The sequence below is a fragment of the Hevea brasiliensis genome, chromosome 9 (genome assembly GCF_030052815.1).
Source record: "Hevea brasiliensis isolate MT/VB/25A 57/8 chromosome 9, ASM3005281v1, whole genome shotgun sequence".
NCBI lineage: Eukaryota > Viridiplantae > Streptophyta > Magnoliopsida > Malpighiales > Euphorbiaceae > Hevea > Hevea brasiliensis.
In genome coordinates this window covers 27,071,807-27,093,575 of record NC_079501.1, presented here as the reverse complement: position 1 = coordinate 27,093,575, position 21,769 = coordinate 27,071,807, and the positions used below count along the sequence as shown (strand labels likewise).

The 21,769-nt window shown below is 34.5% G+C and overlaps 3 protein-coding genes across 6 annotated transcripts; 2 read left to right on the top strand and 1 right to left on the bottom strand.

Annotated features, from left to right (window-relative positions):
• The first annotated feature begins 787 nt into the window (after positions 1 to 787).
• Positions 788 to 9,019, top strand: LOC110672910 (uncharacterized). 4 transcript variants are annotated; one of them, XM_021835843.2, is made up of 8 exons: positions 791 to 1,277; positions 6,987 to 7,046; positions 7,269 to 7,351; positions 7,763 to 7,827; positions 7,916 to 7,949; positions 8,214 to 8,284; positions 8,473 to 8,575; positions 8,715 to 9,019. In XM_021835843.2, the coding sequence occupies exons 1-7, from the start codon at positions 983 to 985 to the stop codon at positions 8,561 to 8,563; spliced, it is 699 nt and encodes a 232-aa protein (XP_021691535.2). In that variant the 5' UTR covers positions 791 to 982; the 3' UTR covers positions 8,564 to 8,575; positions 8,715 to 9,019. The 4 variants fall into 4 exon arrangements, with proteins under 4 accessions (XP_021691536.2, XP_021691535.2, XP_021691534.2 ...); XM_021835842.2 differs by having other exon boundaries at positions 792 to 1,277; positions 8,680 to 9,019; XM_021835844.2 differs by having other exon boundaries at positions 788 to 1,247; positions 8,473 to 9,019.
• Positions 9,020 to 9,159: 140 nt separating this feature from the next.
• LOC110672911 (uncharacterized) lies at positions 9,160 to 10,289 on the bottom strand. The gene is made up of 2 exons (XM_021835845.2): positions 10,062 to 10,289; positions 9,160 to 9,960 (listed from the first exon to the last, which is right to left on the bottom strand). Exons 1-2 carry the CDS (start codon positions 10,119 to 10,121, stop codon positions 9,379 to 9,381), a joined length of 642 nt encoding a protein of 213 aa, XP_021691537.2. The 5' UTR covers positions 10,122 to 10,289; the 3' UTR covers positions 9,160 to 9,378.
• Positions 10,290 to 17,970: 7,681 nt separating this feature from the next.
• LOC110672889 (putative transferase At4g12130, mitochondrial) lies at positions 17,971 to 20,991 on the top strand. The gene is made up of 5 exons (XM_021835811.2): positions 17,971 to 18,468; positions 19,513 to 19,766; positions 19,936 to 20,034; positions 20,191 to 20,349; positions 20,427 to 20,991. Exons 1-5 carry the CDS (start codon positions 18,044 to 18,046, stop codon positions 20,669 to 20,671), a joined length of 1,182 nt encoding a protein of 393 aa, XP_021691503.2. The 5' UTR covers positions 17,971 to 18,043; the 3' UTR covers positions 20,672 to 20,991.
• The last annotated feature ends 778 nt before the right edge of the window (positions 20,992 to 21,769 follow it).

The following is a 21,769-nucleotide window of genomic DNA, read 5'->3' as shown; positions in this document are numbered from 1 at the left end:
ATCACATGAATAACATAAACTATATAGATTAATTCATAGTCTAGATGTGTATCGTATTCACAAAATAATTAGTGCTCTATAAATAAATCAAGCAAGAGTCTTTTAAGAATGTAAAAAAGGCTAATATACTACCACTTAGTACACAAATGCTTCACACTTTTATATGTGATTTTTTCTTCTTCTTTTACTTCTAATGAAGATAAAAGTTTGGCTATTTATAAAGTCATGAAGCATTTTAGCTAATAATTGTATCAATTCATATATATAATTATTAAAAAGAATTATATATCTTTATTTAGTTATATCTTTTGACCAATATATATAACTTTTAAATTTTGTGATAATGTACATGATTTTCAGACTTTAAATCTAATGGATCCGAATTGAATCACATGGGTAACTCAATTCATATTCCTAATATTCTTAAAAGAATTAAAAGATAAGATTTTTTTTATTTGAAAACTTGTAATTATAAATTTTTTAGAGATTTTTTTTAATAAATTAATGTAAGAGAAATGAAATAAATTGAGATAGGTAGATATAATTAACCGAAAATCTAAATCACTCAAATCTATGAATACAAATTTATTGGCTCTGAAGTTTTATTCAAATTGATTAATTTTTACACACTGAAATTTAGATTTTGTCATTTCATTCAATTAAACCGTTTGATTGAATTTTAGAAGAGACAAATGGTAATAATCAAAGCTCTTCCATTCTAAAAAAAGCAACGGGAAAACAAAATTAAAGTGACTCAAGAAAATTAATTGATTTTTGGCCTAAAAAATTAGGGGAATAAGAAAAAAAAAAAAAGATGTGTGCAGTTTAATTGTGGACCTGGTAAATTATGATGGAAGAAAAACTTGAACCAGCTGAACAGATCAAAATTTTGAAAACCCGATAGAGACATAGAGCCACAAGTCTCAGATTCTCTGTGTGTGTCTTCTACTTGGTTCCTATTTCACTTCAAACTCCCCAAAATATGGCGGTAATTAGAACCACCACAAGCTTGATCCTCAAGGAGATGTTCAGTCACAGGCTACCATTGTCTTCTTCTTCCTTGTCTACATCAACCTCGCTCCGTCTAAAGCTTCCCAACTTACATGGGACCGCCCTGACATTCACACGCCGCCAATTCAGCTTCAGCGGGATTCGATGCACCGCGTCCGGCGACAACAAGGTATCGGCCCGGCTGTCTCAGGTACATCAGCTCCTGCAAGAAGCTGAGGAGCGCGCTAGCTCTGCTGGTAATGAGCCGACTCCAAAAATCACTCTTGGTACTTCAAATAATCTCTCTTCGTTCATGTTTGCTAGAAGAAGAAATTTAATTCCTTTCTTTTAAGTGTGTTTTTTGGATTGAAGGGAAGTAACGTTTAAGTTTGGGTATCCTGTTTATTTTATTGGGTTGCCTATTTGATTGATAACTTGACATATTTATTGAATTATTTTCTTTCTGCTTGTGATGACTCTACATTCCAAGTGAAGATTCAATTTGGCTATTGGGAAAGTAAGGGAGAAGAAGAGAAAACTTTTGGGTTTGTCGTTTGGTAGATTTTGGTTCAAATGGTTGTGTTATGTGAACTTGAGAAGAATGCTGTGCAAGCAAGCAATAATGTTACTAGGAATTGTTGGCTTTAGCATGTCTTCTTTTCTGGTTTTAAAATTTATGAAAGGAGCCAAATTGTGAATTTTCAATTTCCACAACCTCTAGTTGGTTGATTAGAATTAGGACATAACAAGAGAAAAAATTTCTGAATTGTCCAACTTACAGAAGCCTACAATTTTCCCATAATTTGAATATTCTGTCATTGGCATTTTAATAGAAAAGGTTATGAAAAGAAAAAGAAGCTAAAAGAAAAGGCAGTAAAATATCAGAATGGATGATAGCTCCACTAAGCTAATCTAAATGTTTTTCATTAGTTTTAAATAACAAACTAAGTGAAAAAACAATGGATGTAGCTCCACTAAGCTTAAACTAACACTTAGGTGAACTCAGCTAAGCTACTTGATCATAGTTGATGCTGAAGTAAATTAATCAAATTCATAATATACTGAAATAGTTCTGGTTCCTATAGACTATTGTATCTTTTATTGGGGATTACACTCTCTCTGTTTCTTGTTTCTGTTGCTTTGAATTATTTTTCTCTTTGGTCAGTCAAGTCCATTACATGCTTAGTATCAGAACCAGTTATTATGCAAATGCAATTAGTAGCCTCCAATGTGATTTACTTTTTATTTTTTTTAATCACGTTAGTTTCCTTTATCTGATTCTTTCCCATCTATCCTACAGAGTCTTGATCCCTTTTCACTATTCCATTTTCATTGATAAAATATTGATGGGATCGAATTGCATTAGTTGCCACTTTTGGTTTATTGATGGGTGCATTAGCTACATAACAAGTGTCTATTTTCTATTCTTTTGATGAGGTATGATTTATGGATTTGTTACTAATGTTTTATCCCTTTTGTTCACAAGCTTTTGAAGTCAAATTGGCAATAAAATGCTAATTAATAAACATATTTCTCAGCTTCAACCTTGCATTAACTTAATGAAGAACAATTGCCTCCATGATTTTAGCCGCCTTCAACCCAAATCCTTGAAAATTCTTACTATATAAATATTAGTTTGATTTCACTTTATAACAAGACAAAAATTAAGTCAGGGGAAGCATATTTGGGCCTCATACTTTCTTTGATTGAAGTTAATTTTAGTCTAGTAGCATTTCTTTAATTTAATAAAATCCTAGAATATCTATTCATTTACTGCATTTTGCTACTGTGACAAAAAAAAAAAAAAAAAAAAAGAGTACTGATAATTCAGAACTTCGCTTAAGTAGTTTGCGCTTAGTCGGTCCCAAGCCCGGATAAAGGAGGAGGGTTGCGGTAGGTGACAACCAGCGTAAAAATTTTGTCACACCTTATGATATGGATTCAAATGATATAAACGTTGGGGCGTTCTGTACTAACGACGCATTACATCGGAGTGCGGGTGTAGTGAAAAATATACAAGGGTGTAGGGCATTCACCAAAAGCAACGCGCCATGCCGGCGCCTGGGTGTGGTGTTAAGTGAGCAAGGGTTTCCATATCATGGACGGGTGTGGGTAAAGAAGTTAGTCCATAGAATAGATAGTAGAACAGATAGTGGAACAGAACACAAGATAGACATAGAAAACAATAGAAGATATCATAAAAGGAGACCAATTAGGAAGGAACTGGATAGGAGGAGGATCAGGGTTAGTACTTTGGATGTTGGATAACTTACAGGAAAATTAATGGAGCTTGTGGATACCTTGGAAAGGAGAAGGGTGAATATTGCTTGCATTCAGGAGACTAAATGGGTAGGAGAGAAAAGTAAGGAAGTGGGTAATTCAGGGTACAAACTGTGGTTTACCGGAAATGAGAGAAATAAGAACGGAGTGGGGATAATCATAGACAGGACATTGAAAGACGCTGTAATAGTTGTGAAAAGAGTAGGAGATAGAATTATACTAGTAAAACTGGTACTAGAAGGAAAAACAATAAATGTAGTTAGTGCTTATGTCCCACAAATAGGACTAGATTGGGAGAGTAAACAAAAGTTTTGGGAAGATATGGATGATTTAATGCAAAGCATACCGAATGAAGAGAATATTTTCATTGGTGGAGATTTGAATGGACATGTAGGAAGTGATAGGCAAGGCTATGAGAATGTTCATGGGGGTTTTGGTTTTGGCAGTTGAAATGAGGAGGGAAAAAACATTCTGGATTTTGCTATGGCATACGACCTAATACTAGCAAATACCTACTTTATAAAAAAAGAGTCACATTTAGTGACTTCCAAAAGTGGGCAACATAGAAGCCAAATCGACTTTCTCTTAACCAGGAAGACAAATAGAGCTCTATGCAAGGATTGCAAGGTCATTCCAGGAGAGGTTTTAACAAGTTAACATCGGTTAGTTGTCTTGGATGTCAAGTTTAGGAACAATTCAAGGTCAGAAGAAATAGTGTAGCTCGAACAAAGTGGTAGGAGTTTAAAGGAGTAAAGTAAGTGAAGTTCAAAAATGAGCTTCTCGAGTCTGAAGCATGGAAGCTGAATATGGAGGCCAATGATATGTGGATACAGATGGCATCAAAGATTAGAGAAGTAGCTAGAAAAGTACTTTGAGAGTCTAAAGGACATGGACCACCCTCAAAAGAGAGATGGTGGTGGAATGAGGAAGTACAAAAGGCAGTGAAGAGAAAAAGGGAATGGTATAAGAAATTACCTAAATGTGATAATAATGAGGCATATGAACAGTACAAGATAGCAAAGAAAGCGGCACAAAAGGCAGTTAGTCAAGCAAGAGCACAGGCCTTTGAAAAGTTATATGAGAAACTTAGAACTAAAGAAGGGGAGAAAGATATTTATAGATTAGCAAGGAGGAGAGAAAGGAAATGTCAAGATCTCAATCAAGTTAGGTGCATTAAGGATAAAGAAGGAAAAATATTGGTGAAAGATGAGGACATTAAAGAAAGATGGAGAAATTATTTTAATGATCTCTTTAATAATAGTCAAAATGGTAATAGCGTGAATATAGACTATAGAACGATAGAAAAGAATGTGAATTATACTAGAAGGATTAGATCTTTAGAAGTAAAGGAAGCACTTAAGAGAATGAAAGTGGGTAAAGCCTGTGGAACCGATGGAATATCAATTGAAGTGTGAAAGTGTTTGGGAGATATGGGAGTGACATGGTTAACTAAATTATTTAATAAGATTCTAAACTCAAAGAAAATGCCTGATGAATGGAGGAGGAGTATTTTAGTACCTATTTTTAAAAATAAGGGAGACATACAGAGTTGCTCGAACTATAGGGGAATTAAACTCATGAGCCATACTATGAAGTTGTGGGAGAGAGTTGTGGAGCATCGACTACGTAATGATACTTCTATCTCTCTCAATCAATTTGGCTTCATGCCCGGTCGTTCAACTATGAAAGCGATCTTTCTCATTAGAAGCTTGATGGAGAAATATAGAGATGTGAAGAAAGATCTATACATGGTTTTTATTGATTTGGAGAAGGCTTATGATAGTGTTCCAAGAGATATCCTATGGAGTGTGTTAGAACAAAAAATGGTATCTATTAAGTACATACAAGTGTTGAAAGATATATATGAAGGAGCAATTACTATTGTGCGCACAGTGGGAGGGGACACAAGAGATTTTCCGATCTCAATTGGATTACACCAAGGATCAGTTATAAGCCCCTACCTTTTTACATTAGTTTTAGGTGAATTGACGAAACATATACAAAAGAGTATTCCTTGGTGCATGATGTTTGCGGATGATATTGTTCTGATAGATGAGACGCGAGAAGGAGTCGATAGAAAACTAAAGCTTTGGAGAAGTATTCTAGAGTCAAAGGGCTTTAAGTTAAGTAGAATGAAGACAGAATACATGCATTGCAAGTTCAGTGAAGGCCAAACTGGTGATAGGGAATGAGTTAGTTTGGATGGAGTGGTACTGTTCCAAAGTAATCACTTTAAATATCTCGGCTCAGTCCTTCAAGTAGATGGGGGATGTGAGGAGGATGTTAGTCATAGGATTAAAGCCGGATGGTTGAAGTAGAGACGTGCCACGGGAGTTTTATGTGATCGCAAGATTCCTAGTAAGTTTAAAGGAAAATTTTACCGTACAGCAATACGACCGACTATGTTATATGATAGTGAGTGTTGGGCATTAAAGGAGTCGTATGTGTCTAAGATAAGAGTTGCAGAGATGAGAATATTAAGGTGGATGAGTAGCCATACTAGACTAGATAAAGTCCGTAATGAGAGTATTAGAGAAAAAGTAGGAGTGGTACCAATTGAGGATAAGTTGAGAGAAGGGAGATTGAGGTGGTTTGGTCATGTAAAGCGAAGATATACGGAGGCTCCAGTTAGACAAGTAGAGCACATTAGGTTAGAGGATAGAAAGAAAAAAAGGGGTAGACCTAAATTGACTTGGAGGAGAATAGTACAACATGACCTAAAAGCATTACAAATTTCTGAAGATTTAATCCAAAATTCGTTTAGAATGGAGAAAACGAATCCATATAGCCGACCCCAAATTTTTGGGATAAAGGCTGAGTTGAGTTGAGTTGAGTTGAGTTGAGTAATGATAATCCAGAACAGCCCCATTTGTGTTACAGGTGACCACAACGAATCTATGTTTGCCTTACCACATAACTGATTTCCTAAACAATTTGCACATTTCTCATGGTGGTTTGTAGGTGGGCAATAAGAAACCTACTCTAGCGCCTGGCAGGATGTTGCTAGAGATCCTTGTACTGAGATTTATTTGCTTGATTGAAGTTCTGGAAATGAAGAATCTATTCTGAAGGGGTCAAGTCGCAAATGTTATTTCTGACAGATTTGTGGAAGGCATTTATAGAGGTTTTGTTGTCATTTAGCTAAAATAGAATGTGCTATTGCACACCCTAATAGCTAGCACTAAATCAGCTGGATTATTGGTACTTCTGAATCCTGTGTCAGCATACTGCTTCTTGGCTACGGTATTGGTTTATAGCCGATTTTACATCTTTTATTTTGTATAGGCTTCTTTTGTCATCTTCTCTCTCTCTCTCTCTCTCTCTCTCTCTCTCTCTCTCTCTTCATTGCATTGGAAAGTTTTAAAGGGGATGAGGTAATAGAACTTGAATTCCTAGCCTCTTGCACTACAGGGCAGGTACACGATTACTAGAATACTAGTCCAATAGTGCACAGTCTTCCTTTCTATCATTGTAGATTTATTTTGTTCAATTTCTTATATTGTAGTTTTGTTGTCTATTTGCAATTGAAAAGTGGAAGGATAGAGGAAGAGGCTCAAGGCTTTGCTGCTTAAACATTTTTAAGTTTCTTAAACATTTTTGTGGTTTACTTGGGTTTGTTGGTTTTAATGACCTGGATCAGCACTATAACTTTTAATTCATCATGTTATCTTTGTTGACGTAAAGTAATTATATCTTTCACCAATGTGTCCATGTAGACCATGTTACAGTGAATTTTGCTAGAAGTGGTGGGCCTGGAGGTCAGAATGTGAATAAAGGTTTGTTCAGTTCTTCATATTTCATTATCGGATATCTCTCTCTCCCCGTCCCTCCCTCCCTCCCTCTCCCTCTCCCTCTCCCTCTCCCCCACCCACCCACCCACACACACGCGCGCACACACACAAACACACACACACACACACACACACACACAAATGTTCGATAGCTTGGTTTCCTAGGTGCTTTTTATTTATTTGTGGCTTGTTTCATAACTGAGACAGTGAACACCAAGGTGGACATGCGCTTCAGTGTTAAAGATGCATACTGGCTAAGTGACAGGATCAGGGAGAGGATTATGCAAATGGTTTGTTTCTGCCACTTAGCTAATATTCTAACATAAAACAGAATGCAACTTTATTTTGGTGAGGCACATTAAGATTGTCAAAGTCCTGACTTGAGGATTCATACTATCAGTACAACTGACGGCAACTGCATATTGTATCAAGAAGTTAGACTGAAAATGTTTTGTGCTATCTAACTGGGTGAATCATGAGTATTGGAAAGTGCCAAACTTAAAAGGAAAACAAAATGTTGAAACCAACATATGCTTAAGATGCATGCCTATGGAACTTAAACTAAAGTGAATTCACTATTGATCTATTCCTCAATTTGTTTGTCATAATTCTTTCTTAACAAAAAATAAATAATACACGTCCTTGTGGTATTTTTTTTTGTAGTATTTCTACAACTTGTTAAGTGTTCTGTCTATAAACAGGAAAAGAATCGAATAAACAAGGATGGTGAGCTTGTGATTTCTTCGACAAAGACTAGAACCCAAAAGTTAATTTCTTCTCCTTTCTTGATTTTATTATCACTTCTGCTTTTTGGATTCTAGAGCGGTTGGTTTAATCTCACTGTTTTTTCTCAGGGGTAACGTTGAAGATGCTTTAGCAAAGCTGCAGGTACCAAAAGACTGATATTTAAATACTAAACCATTACTAAATTGTAAACCTACATTTGTGCATCAACCATACTTTATCTGGCACATAGATAAAATGATCTTGCCTTAAATTTCATCATCTGTGAAGGAATGTGCCAATCAGCAAATGGCTTAGCCACATGCCTTGCCATGAGACATGCTTTGTTAATTGTTCTTTTTCTTGATGTTCTCATTTTGGTGGTTACTTTTTTCATTTTCCTTATTTTCAATTAAATGAGCTAAACAGGCCATCATTGATGCTGCTGCTTATGTTCCTCCTCCTCCTTCAGAAGAGCAAAAGAAGAAAATTGCCAAAATGTATGAGCTACTAACCATCCATGTTTCACACTTATGTTTACTTTTCCACTAGCTTCTTCTTCATCTATTTATGACCACTTTAATTTTTCTGACATCTTCTTATTCTTATAATGCAATAGATTTGTAAGCTGAGCAGATTGTCCAGTTATATGCAATAACTTTTATCTTAAATTTTCTTGTTTTTAAAGGGCTGCTATAGGGGAGCAGAAACGACTTAAAAGTAAGAAGGCTCTTTCAGACAAGAAGGCTTTTAGAAGAAGTAGGGACAGCTGGGACTAAATTTTTTCGTTTGTAAGATATCAGACTTGCAGCAATTTGAAGTTAACCAACTGTTTGTTCTTGTCCATTGTTTCTTGGCGACAAAATTGTTATTGCTTCTCTTTAAATGCATGTAGGAGTAACTGAATAACATTTGCTACTCTTTGACAAGAAAATCCATTCAACAAGTAGTGATTGAATCAAACTGCACGATGAAGAGTGAAGACCCCTTCGGAGTGGACTACTGGACATAAATTGATAGTGCTTGTTTGTAGTCCTCGTTAAAATCATTTTTCATCACTAAATCAGTTGTGATTATAGGCTAATAAACAGAAGTGGTGTACATACTAAAGTTTTTATCAGTCGAGACTTGATAGTTCCATTTGTTAAACAGTTGCATAATACTTGTAAATTGGTCAACCACGGCTTTCATAGTCTTATTTTTATCAGTTTGAATACAAATTTGATTGTGCTTTATTTGCTGTGCATTATTTCACTGTGCAAATATGATTATTGCCGAAGATCCTTGTGAGTTGTGAATTAAACTGAAATTGATAATTCCTGTAATGATAAGTTATTGGGAGTTAGAGAAGTGAGGAATAGAGAAGGTACAGGACTCAGGAGCAAGTATTCGAGAATTTTAAACTTCACACATGAGAATTACAAGATGAAAATATATACAAATGTTTTGGGATTCTTATCTATGAACAGAAACCTTTCCAAGCCAAAAAGGAGAGGCAATGAGGGGAAGCAGAAGAAAAAATATTTACAAATTAAAATTCTCTGGAAAAAAGCAGCTAGAATTTAGAAAGAAGTTCATCATCTCCTATGAGAAATTACTTTCGGATGACATGTTCTTCCCCAGATTGTGCATCTATGTGCTTGATCCATCTTTTCTTGTTTAACCCTGAATTTCCCCCACTTGTAGCCACATGTGCAATATCAAGTCCCTTCCCTACAGGCAGAAACACAGACCTGACCAGCCGCCGTGATCCTCCTTCAAGTACTCCTCTCCATCTGAAAGTTGAAGCTCTTAAGCTAGCGTTCTTGCACAGCAGAACTGCACCCCGGTTGCTGAGCTTTGCTAGCCTCAAGACCCTAGCAAACTCCTTCGGCCGCGAATCCACCACCAAGAAATCAATGCCTACTAGACTCTCCATAACCTCCTCCGGTTCCCCAACAAGGATTTCTGGCGACATCCCAGCCTTTCCCATGGCTTCTGCGTATTTCGATCTTGATTGCACATCAGGGACTATACAAACGTGTCTTCCAACTGTGTAACGACTAGCAATTGCTAAGCCAATGCTTGTGGCAATAACTCCACCTTGTGACCACGTTTCTACGATAAGTTTCGAGTTCCATCCTGCAGCCATGGCCGAAACAAGCTCAGCCACACTGGAATCATGAAAAAGCTCACACTGCAAACAAAACCCAACAACAATTTCATGAGAAAAACAGAAGCAAAACAAGAAACCAACTCTAGAACCTAAAAAATTCCAGGAGGGTAGCTTTGGCTTACCGATTTAACCGTTTCTATATAGGCCTTCAAAGCAGTTTCAGGGGACCAAACGAGCTTCATGATTTCTTCCAAAAATCTTCCCTTTTCTTCTCCTGTTAAAGACTTCAAGATATGTTTTGCTTTGTTGCCAAGCTATAATGGTGTTGACAAATGAGAAACTGATGTTCGGTATTTTATTTGTGAAATGTGAGCGAAAGGGGATGGTCTTGAAAATGGTTTTTATTGGACCTTTGACCTCAATGGGAACCTGATTTTGGAATTCTTCTACTTGTCAGCCGCTTACAGGACCATAATACACCCATGTTTTCACATAAAAATTACGGCTGTGGTACCATCCCATTAACCAAATTACACTTGTTTTTCCTGTTATTTACTAGATAAAGATGAAACATCCACCTTGTATCTACCCCATTACACGTAACCATTAACCATCGGATTAGCCTTGCTGTATTTCTTCATTAACCTTGCAGTATCACATCTGCCAATTGGCAAGTGGATAATCTAATAACTATTATTGGAAAAAAAAAAAAGATCAGAGAGGCATATAAATTATTTTCTTTAATCAATTTTATAATTTATCCAGCTCATTATTAGACTCCCTTCATTACCTTGTAAGTTTAGATCCATAGAAAAAACTCCACGAATAATATTAATTTATCATTGATATTAATAAGATAAAATAAAAATATGTCCAAATAAAAAAATTCATGAAAATTTAAATTAAATTAAATCAAATTAAATCTGTCTAATTTTATTTTATTTTTTAATATTTCGATTCATTTTAATTTATAATATTTATTAATTCAGTTATTTTAATTTTAGATAAATTAATAGATTAATTTATTAAAATAAAATATTTCACTAATTAATTTTATTCTATAATATAATTATAACATTTTTTTATATCTTTTTAAAGTTAAATCAAATAAAAAAAATAGTTGTCAGGTAATTAATGAGTGGCAACGATATTCTTCAAAGTTGCTTTCACTACCTACCTTGCAAAAATCAAACTCCCACCCTCTATCAAATGAATGGCAAGCAACATCAATGAGTTCATATCTCATCAAAAGACCATTTGACTTTCTTGGCATTACATATAAAATCCCGTTACAGTCATATCAATTCTTGTCATTTTCATGGCTATTTGTAAAACAAGTTGTGTGATATTTTTATATTACTTTCTTCCAGGATTCGATGGCATCCGACAATAACCTGAATTGGGTGAACGCATATACCAAGTAGACTTAAATTTACCATTTTAGTGTTGAAGGAAAAATCGTAGTAGGGTTGTACTTGATACAATAATAAAGTCTTAAATAATTTTTAAAATAATATTTAATATTTTAATTATAATTAAAATATTATTTCTATTATTATAGTGTTTATAATAGTATTTAGGTATTGAGAAAATGATTATATTTCTTATCTTTTAGAGATTGAGAGAGCGTTTTAATTAGAGTCAATAAGATAATATAATAATTTTTATATTTAACAAATAATTTAGTAATTATTTTTTAAATTACTGTATAAATAGCTAACCATTAATCGTTAATATCTAATAGTTAATAATTAATAAAACAATCGACATCTACTAAAACAGTTGACATTTACTAAAACAACTAACATCTATTAAAATAGATTGAACATAACTAAGAATAATATAATTTTCTAATATTTTTGTGGCTGCCCTAAACGTAGGAATTCAACCAATTAAAAAACAAGGATACAAAACTCAAAACCATGAATGGATTTTCATGTATTAGCCTCAGGTTCATGAATGTCTTAAGTGGTGGGGGGTTGCTTATTCATGATCAAATATATTCTAGAACATAAAGAAAAAGAAAACGCGTCCACAACTACGGCTACCATATATATCTATAGTGGCTGCTTCTGTCAGTATTTACATAATCATCGGAAAGGGAAATAAAAAACAAAGAAAAGCCGAATTCCAAGTGTAGAAGGTATCGTAAATGAATGCCATGTCGTTGTAGTTCTGTTTAATATTAGGGTTATTTTAAGAGGAAGAGTTGTTTGAAATGTTTTGTTGGTTGAAGGGTCGCATGCATTTTTGTCTGTTTTGTTGATTTCCAACTCTTGGCGCCGGAATTGGATGAAAATAATGGGAAGGGTTGAAATCAACAACATGAAAGAGATTGAAGAGCTTAATACATGTTTTTGACCTTACGAGAAGAGTTCAAATCAAACCACTTGTATAAAATGAACTTGAAGGTCTTATGGTTGATAAGAAAATTCCCCAATGATTCTTTAGACTTTGAGAATATTTTAGATGGCAACTGCTGCATTGGCAAGAGGGCTTCTGAATTGGCTCGATTCAGAGAATTCTACAACACAGTACCCAGAATTGAAAGAAGATAAGAAGAGTTGGCACTGCCTTGATGGATGCTTCAAGAAATGGTCTTACTCTTATGTAAATAAAGAAGGTAAGTTCTTCAATTGCAAGTGATCAGCTGTTGTCAGCTGCCATTGTGATTGTGATTGAGCTGTTGTATTTATTTCTAGAGGCCCTTTTCACCATGGTGATAAAAGGATACAGGCAGATAACTTAAGCAGAAATTGACATGTCTTGGGAAATTTCTGCAATTTGTACATTTTTATTCAAGCATTAAAAGATAAAAAAAGAAGAAGGAAGATAGAACTTGTAGCATTGTTATGCAGAAACCATTCAACTTGGAAGCAAGAAACGAATTTGTAAAGATGTTTCTGATGGACTCCAGCTTTATCATCAAGCGATTCTCTAGAATTATTCGCAGTTTCGGTGTTAAACGGTCGATGTGAAATAAGCTTTTACTGACCCGATGGGTGAATGTTACATGAATACAAATAGGCTTAAAGCCCTGTACTTGGGTTGAATTTAATTTTTTAACTTTTTGTTTAATTTAATTTAAAAATTTAAATTTAAACTCAATTTAACTAAAAAATAAACATGGTTTTTGAACTTAGATTACTAAACGCACAAGTCATAAAATTAAAAAATTAAACTTTTTAATTTTTCATTTAAATAAAAAAAAAATTAGAAATTTAGTTCATAAAATTTAAATTTTAGGTTAAATTGAATTTAAATTAAAATTTTTAGACTAATTTAAATAAAAAATTAAAAATTAATTAAATTAAACTTTCTCCATATAAATTGAATGTTTTACTAATGCAAATAATTAGATTAGAATCTCAAATTACTAAAAGAACAAGTATATACAAATAATTAGATAAAAGTGAAAAATTATTAATGAGAAAATAAAATTGATAAAACCGATAATGACTTTACAAATTAAGGAACTTATAAAATTAATAAAAGAAAGAATTAAGGTTTTTTAAAGGTAAAAGAACTATGAAGGTTGTAATGTAGGCAACTTAGTTATTACATAACTAAGTTTAAGTTTAATTTTAGTTTTTTATAAAAAAAAAAAGTATATTTTTTTCTGTTCAATATTAAGTTAAGAAAATGTAGTATATATTTTTCATATTTTGTAATGAATATTTTATATATTGTATATTTTTTTTCTTGTGTATTTTTTTTATTTTATAAGATAAAAATTATTTTTTCTATGTATTCTAATATAATTTAAACTTAATTGATTTTACTTATATAATTTTTTTTTACCTTTTTAATATTAAGTTAAGAAAATGTAGTATAATTTTCATATATTATAATGAATTTTTTTACATATTGTATATGTTTTTGTTTCACTTGTGTATTTTTTTTATTATAAGATAAAAAATAACAATATAATTAAAAAGTTTATTGTAAAATTATTGTTGCAATTTTTTTTATAATTTTAGAAATGAAAAATTATTATTTAATTTTTATATTTTAAGAAAATTAAATGTTTGATCTTTATATTTCAAAAAATATGCTATTTAGTTCTTGTATTTTACTTTTATTAAATTTGTTGCTAGTCAAACTACTATTTAATCTCTCTATTTTAAAAAAATTAATTAATTGATTTGTATATTTTGACAAAATGTTACTATTTAATCTTTTTATTTTAGTAAAACTAATTACTTGATCTTGTATTTTGAAAAACATATTTTTGAATAAGAATAAAAATTTTGCTACATGAAGACTAAACCTAAATTTACTTCTTTTTAAATTATTCAAACTTTTTAAATTATTCAAGTATTTTCATTTAACTCTATAAATATAAATTTTGTGTTTTCCTTAATTACTTACAAATTTAGAGAAATTTTAACCTTTTTATATAGATAACTTGAATATTTTTATAAAAAAATTTAAGTTGTAACACCCCGAAATTTTAATTTTTATGAGTATTTTGGTATTTTAATTTTATTTAAATTTTAGGAATTTTTTTGAGATTTTTCGGATTTTAAAAATCGGGTTCGATTTTCCGAAAATATAAACTTTGATGATTTTTAAAAATTAATTTAAAGACCACGTGGCAAAACTAAAAATATATTTGGAGTCTACGTATTTTTCTGAGTTTTCTGGAATTTTTTCGGAATTTTTGGACCTCGTTTTCGGTCCCGAGGCAGAGTAAAAATTCAAAATTTTGTATTCTGAATCGAACCGGACCGGATCGGACCGGTCGAATCGGACCGGCCTTTTCCTTTTTCTTCTTCCCTTCCCCGCGCGCGTCGTCCCTCTCCCTTTTCTCTCTCGTTTCTCTCTCCTCTCCACCCCAGCGCCCGGGCCAACCGGCCGATCCGACCACCAATTGGACCGGGTCTTGTGTCCAAAATCATCTACTCGGCGAGAGCTTTCCATAGACACCAAGAACGCCGAAATCCATCTAGCGGATTGTCCGATTTTTGCTCGGGAAGATTTTAGCCCATTTCGACTTTTGGGCTAGATTTCTCGAAAACCGTGAATCCCACGAGAAAACCCAGGCCACCAGCACCCTCCATTCGTCGAGTGCTTCGCAACGACATAAATTTGAAAATTTTCCGACACCGTTTTTCGGTGGGTCCCACGGAACTTCGCAGTGTTTTTCCGAGCATTTAATGAGCTTAGAAAATTCTGAAAAATTTATGTACTAACCCCCGTGTTATGGGCTTCGTGTAGGTATCCTCGATTCGCGGAAATTCAACAGTTGACTGGGTCTGCAAATTTCGGGCCAGACAGACCCGTTACCGGAAAAGTCCCCGAATTGGATCGAGGTTTTGGCTAGCCCCCCATTATCTGACGTCTCGAGCGCGTTCCCGAAGTCGGAATCGGTAAAGGTAAACCCGAACCTTGCTTTTTCGTAATTTTCTAGTGCTTAAATAGGATTAAAAATCCATAAAATATTCGTGGTAGCTTAGAAAAATACGATTCTTTTTGCAATAGCTTAGTAATATTGCTAAGGACCGCGGGGCAAAGTTTTATAATTTTTAGAGCTTGTTTGGGCAGTTTTTGCAAAAATGATCAATAATAAGGACTAAATTGAAATTTTACATATTGTGATGGATGACTGATTTGATGGGCCCAGGAGGGGCTGTGTGATATGATTGAACTGTTGATATATGGATTGTGAATATAGAAGTGCGTTTTTAGCCCTTTTGCAGGTTGGGTAGGTCCTAGGTATAGGGGGGACTCTGCCGGATTTTCGGCACGACTTAGGACGTAATTGGTCTTTTCTTTGTTTGTATTGAGTCAGATTGTATTAAATAAATGTAATCTAATTGTCAGGTGAGCCGGGACAGCCTTCTTCCTCCGCCCAGCCGCCACAGTGATTGTCGTCAAGTCTGTGAGTAAAATATTAATTTTAATTGTAATTTCGGTATTATTATATGTTCAGCATGCCCATGCATCACTTATATGCATATATTTATGTAGTTAAACTCTAGGCACGATTTATGATGCATTAATAAATGTTAAAGTGCCATGATGTTGTTGTGGTAATTTGGAGCAGTGTGCGTGCGTTGGCGTGCGTGTGATGTGGTGTGGACTATGGATAGGACGGGTAGTCACGGCTTGAGTTCTTCGCTGGGACCCGATCCTTCGAGGGTAAGTCACGACTTGAGTTCTTCGCTGGGACCCTCGATTTGGTTTAATAAGCGAAAGTCCGGCTTGAGTTCTTCGCTGGGACCCTCGATTTGGTTTAATAAGCGAAAGTCCGGCTTGAGTTCTTCGCTGGCACCAGGTTGGATTTAAGAGAGCTGTATAGGGGATCAGCTCCCATATGTTATGATTGATGCTACAGGGTGCGTGAGTGCTCCAAATTACCTTTTTGATGCTATGATGTGAATTTATTGCTGATGTTGCATTTCACTCTACAGGGTGCATTAGTTTTAGATAGTTATAGAGATTATAGTTAAAATTGATATTTTACTCTCTGAGTCGAATGCTCACTCCTGTTCAAAAATTTTTATAGGCCACAGGAGGATATTTTGTTCCGGGTTAACCTGCTTTTCTACTTCGCAGGTTGTTTATCAATATTTGTGTAATATTAATTACTCCTAGAATTTCCACATGTGTTAGCAGTAATTATTTGAATTTGGTCTGTAATATTATATTCATGTTGAACCTGTAAACTTAATATTTTAAGTCTGTTTTGATGGATTGGATGAGGGAGCTGAGTTCCCATTTATTATTATGTTGATGAGTATGTGGAGGGTGAGCTGAGCTCCCCAATGGATTGTTTATTGTGTTTACAGGTCGGGTGAGTCGAAAACTCCCCGTTGGAAAGTCCATTTTATGGCCGGACTCTGTCCGTTTGTTTTCTTGAATTTGGGCCCAATGGGCCTTAGAATTGGGTAAATGAACAGTTAGGCTTACTACGGGTCTCGGGGGCTTTAGGCTGGCCCAGGTCCTAGTGCCGGTCCGGCCCATAGGTTGGGTCGTGACATAAGTAAAGAGATAATGAGAGGGAGAATGGTGTGGGTGCAGAAAAAAAAAGAAATATGAAGAGTGAGAGATAAATAAAGGAGAGAGGATTATGGTAATTTAGGTATAAAAATAATTATAAGACTAAATAGTTAACAAAATAAAATTATATAGACTATCTAATTTATTTTTTTTAAATATAGAAATTAATTAATTAATTTTACTAAAATAAAATGACTAAATAATAATTTAATTAGAATTCTTAATAAAAAAAATTAATGAAGAGACTTAAACAGTTTAACATAATCAAAATAAAAAAACGAAATAATATATTTTTTAAAATATAAAAATTAAATAATTAATTTTATTAAAATACAATATATAAATAATAATTTACTCTTTTAAAAAAATTTCTTAATTTCTTTTTAAAATTATAGTTAATTCTATTTGAAATTAAATCAAAAATAAATCAATTCATTTAAAAATTAAATCAAAACTGTCTTAACAAGAAACAACTTGTTTAATTTAATTTTATGGTAAAATTTATTTTATTTACAAATAAATTTAATGATATAATTTATTTATAAATGAATTTTTGCAAAGTATATTTTATATTAAATATAAAATTTATTTTATATTTGAAATAAATAAAATAAAATAAAATAATATATAATAAAAAAATAATTTTATCACTTAAAATATATATAATTTTAAATTTAAAATTCATTTGTAAATTATATTAATTTTGATAATTTTGATTTAATTATAATAAATTTTATAAAATTAATTATTAAAAATTTTAAATAAATTTTTATTTAAATTGAATATTAAAATTTTAAATTTATAAATAAATTTCATAAAATTCCATTATATTAAACACTATAAAAATCTCGCCTGAATTAAATTAAGTCTAAGCTTGGATTTTCTTGAATTAAAATGGATCAAAATCGCCTAAAATTGATTCGATTTCAGTTCATTCACTTTCTTAATTCTGAAATGACTCGAAATCGACCCGGACCAGACAACGGCGACGTCTACATTGGCCAAATGCATAAGCAGACGGCCAAAATTAATCAGATGGAACCCAACGTGTCAAAAGCCCAGAACCTTCATAGACACGTGTCACCCAGCCAATTAGATATATCTCCTTCAACTACAACCTCCAAATTCGACGCCATCACCACCAAAACGACATTGCAAAATGCACCGTTTCAACCCCATCATCCGCGGCTACCAGAGTCTCAACAATAGAGCTGCCACCTCTGGATCCCTTGTCTCGCGCTTAACATCCCGGTCCGTAATCCGGTTCGGTGGCCCAGACACCATCAAATTCCTTCAAGGTCTGCTAACCAACGATGTGCGGAGATTTGGTAAACAACCAGACGAGGGAACGTCGTGTTTGCCCTCTCCCAATATGCCTACCGTCTCTGTGCCGCCTATGTACGCTGCTCTTTTGACTCCTCAGGGGAGGTTTTTGTACGATTTGTTTTTGTATAGACCGCCACGGTCTGGAGAGAAGCTTGATAGTAGAGGGTCTGGACCCGGGTCGGACAATGGTGAGTCGGTTGAACTGTTGGCGGATGTCGACTCTTCGGTTCTTGATGAACTATTGCAGACTTTTAAAAGGTGGGTTCTTCTTCCCTTCGTGTATTTCCCCCTTAATTACTTTTATAGGATTTTGGGAGCTGTATGTGAATGATATTTTGCCTTTTGTTGTAATTCTCAGCTGCTGCTAGTATTGATGTAGATGAGTTGGTAGTTAGATACTTGTAATAATCTTATTGTAGCTTGATTTGTTTGTTTGCTAAAGCTTAATAGCACCTGGAGCTGCAAGCTCTTTTAATCTAGTGAGATTATGAGCCACGGATAAGAAAGAATTTCACTTTCTTAGTTGTCAAATAGGAAACAGGGTTTGAGGAGCTGGGCGTTCTTGGTTCAGGCAGCTGTATTTCGGTTGTTGAGGGGGCTAATATTTCTTTAGGCGTTCATTGTGCATTGTCATGTCACATTTGTTTTATTGTTTTATTTATGCGCTGAACTTCTGGATTTATAGTTGGCTGGCGACTGGCGTCTGGCGTCTTGGTCTAGCGTCAAGGTGCATTCCATATATTAGTAACAAAAGTTTTTATGTTAAGGGGGGAATGTCTTATAGGAAGAAAAATGTTAACAAACTGTGCCCCAAAATTGTAAAAATGAACTAACAGGTCATCAGTTTAGCTAATTTTCAGAGTTTATCATTCTTATACTGGCAGAATTCGTTCTGAAAGACCTGATGTTGGGTAGTGCAGGAATGGCGCCAAAGACTGATTGCATTAATCAAGAAAAAATAGCATTTGTTTAGTGCAAAAAGGATTGATAGTTGATTAGTAATCTTTCCTCCTTGTGTGTAATAGGATTATATTGGGAAGTACTTTTATTGATACCCATTCACGAAGGTAAACAAGTGTCTAAGAAATGTATAATAAGTAGTTGACAGGCAATTAGTAAGCTTTGCATTTCTGCTGGTCAGTCTATAAATGGGCTTAAAATGGTGTTTGATAAATGTTTTCCCAGCCATTTTATTGGACTGTTGATATTTTACTCCTTTCCCTATTTCTTTTTTTCAACTCTTAACTTCATATAGCAGTTCAGTAGTAAAACTTGATTGTTGACTTCTATGTTCCGATGCAGATACCGTTTAAGATCAAAGGTTGAGATTGACAATGTGGCAGAAAACTTCTCTTGCTGGCAGCGTTTTGGTGGGAAACTTTCTGAAAAATCAATAGTTGAAGAAGAACCAGAGGCAGCTAGCATTGGCTGGGGCTCTGGTGTTGATCATTGTGCCAGTTCAACTGTACATGGGGGTGATCATGGATGGCAATGGTTTAAGGATCCTAGATTGGAATGTCTTGGTTTCCGAGGAATCTTTCCATCTAATAAGACACGTTAGTTTTCTAAGCCTTTATTGCTTGTGAGATATTTACATGCTGACATTGGCACCTGGCTTTTGAGGCCAGCAACCATATGGTTAATTTGTTTATAATCCTTAAGATTTATTCAGTTGTTATTTCCTTATTTTTAAGTTCTTATTCACTAAGAGCTGGTTGGTTGCAGCACCTATGGTTGAAGTTGACAAACAAACAGATGAAGAAAATTATCAACTGGGTAGAATAGAGAATGGAGTTGCTGAAGGCTCAACTGAGATTCCCAAAGGTTCATTCCTCTTTCTTTCACAAATTTCATTTACACTTGACAGTATTGTTGGCCTTAGTGTTCTGTGATTCTGTTTTTGGGATGCATCAAGTTAGCTCCTTCATTTACCTCAATGTACCAATTGACCTTTCAATCTGAACTTATTATGTTATTTAGGTGAAGCAATTCCACTTGAATACAATCTTACCAGTTTGAATGCAATAAGCTTTGACAAAGGATGCTATGTGGGTCAAGAGCTTATTGCTCGCACATACCACAGGGGGGTCATTCGAAAGCGTTTGCTTCCTTTAATGTTTCTAGATCATAGTGGAAAAGGTAATTTAATGTTAATTTTTGGCTTCTTTGATATCTATTACTCATAGCTTTTTTAAAAAAGAAAAACTTTATTTCAGAGGTGGAGCAAAAAGTTGCTCCCGGCTCAGAAGTGATTGACACTGCATCTGGCAAGAAGGTTGGGCCTGTGACAGCTGCACTTGGCTGTCGAGGGCTCGGTCTTTTGCGATTGGAGGAAGCATTTAAAACTTCAGGTTCTTTAACCATACAAGGACAGGAGGATGTCAAGGTTGAGGCTATTAGACCAAAATGGTGGCCAGCTGAATGGTTTCCAGAGAATCGACAGTATAGTGCGGTTGCTTAGAATGTTACCTCTGGAGGCAAGGGCCAAGGTTTCCATGTTTCTTAACTTGATCAATCCTGCACATTCTTTGCCTTTACTGCCAGTGCAGGTATCTTACATGGTAAAAAACTTGTAGCTTGTTTCGTGCTTCTCAAGAGAAAAAATAGTTAAATGCTTCTTGTAATATTTCTATTACCCTCATTAATACAAGAAGAATCATGTCTAGATATATTTTCTCAAAGCAAATTGTACCAGTGATCTCAAACATCTGTGATGAAATTCTTGGTCCTCGGTAGAAGCAGGAATGGAAGTTGTTCTATGTAGAAGAACTTTTCTCAGAACTGGCATCTTATGTAAGGAAATTGAACTGGAATCTTGCTTATCTTAAAACTGTTACAGTTTCTAACAACGAGGTCCCTTCTAGCATGTTGTGTCGTATATCATTTGGTAAAATAGGAAGTTAGAAAATATGTAGTGATACAAAACTGGGACGCATTGACTAATTCGAATCACACTGAGCTAGGAAAAACTGTAGAGCGACAAATGATGTTATCTTTGCAGATGGGTTAATGAATTTGATAATGAACAAGTCTCTAGTATGTGTTGAGCTGCACTGTGGGTGCCTCGTCTCTGTCGTGCTTCAGAAAAGCTTCTTTAGCTTCTTGGCTGGCACCTGGCAGATCGCGTAAGAACCAACTCTGCGTATGGATTCTGGCAGCTGCAAATTTTTTGTCTGCATTCTTAAATAGGGGGATCGTTCTGGGTAGTTTGTCTTACATTCTCACTGGCAGGTGGGAGCAGAACCTTCTGCAGTTCTGCCCATTTACGTTTGATTTGCTCTCTGAATTTTGGTTTTATATGGTTTGGTGTCTGAACCTTAAGTTTGTTGCTGCAATTGTTCTTCTAATGCAACGTTTTGCACGCCATAGAAATCTGTGAGGGTGTGTTGTGTATATGAACTTTCTTGGTTTTCCCTAGTGCAAAGAGGACTTGTCGTCCTCGGAACTTTCCAACAGGAGATGAAACGATGAAGGGTGAGGTTTTTATTTATGAGCGGGAAGCATTTGCAGGACTCCCTACAGCCACATTAACAGTTCGATAGAACAACTAGGTAAACTA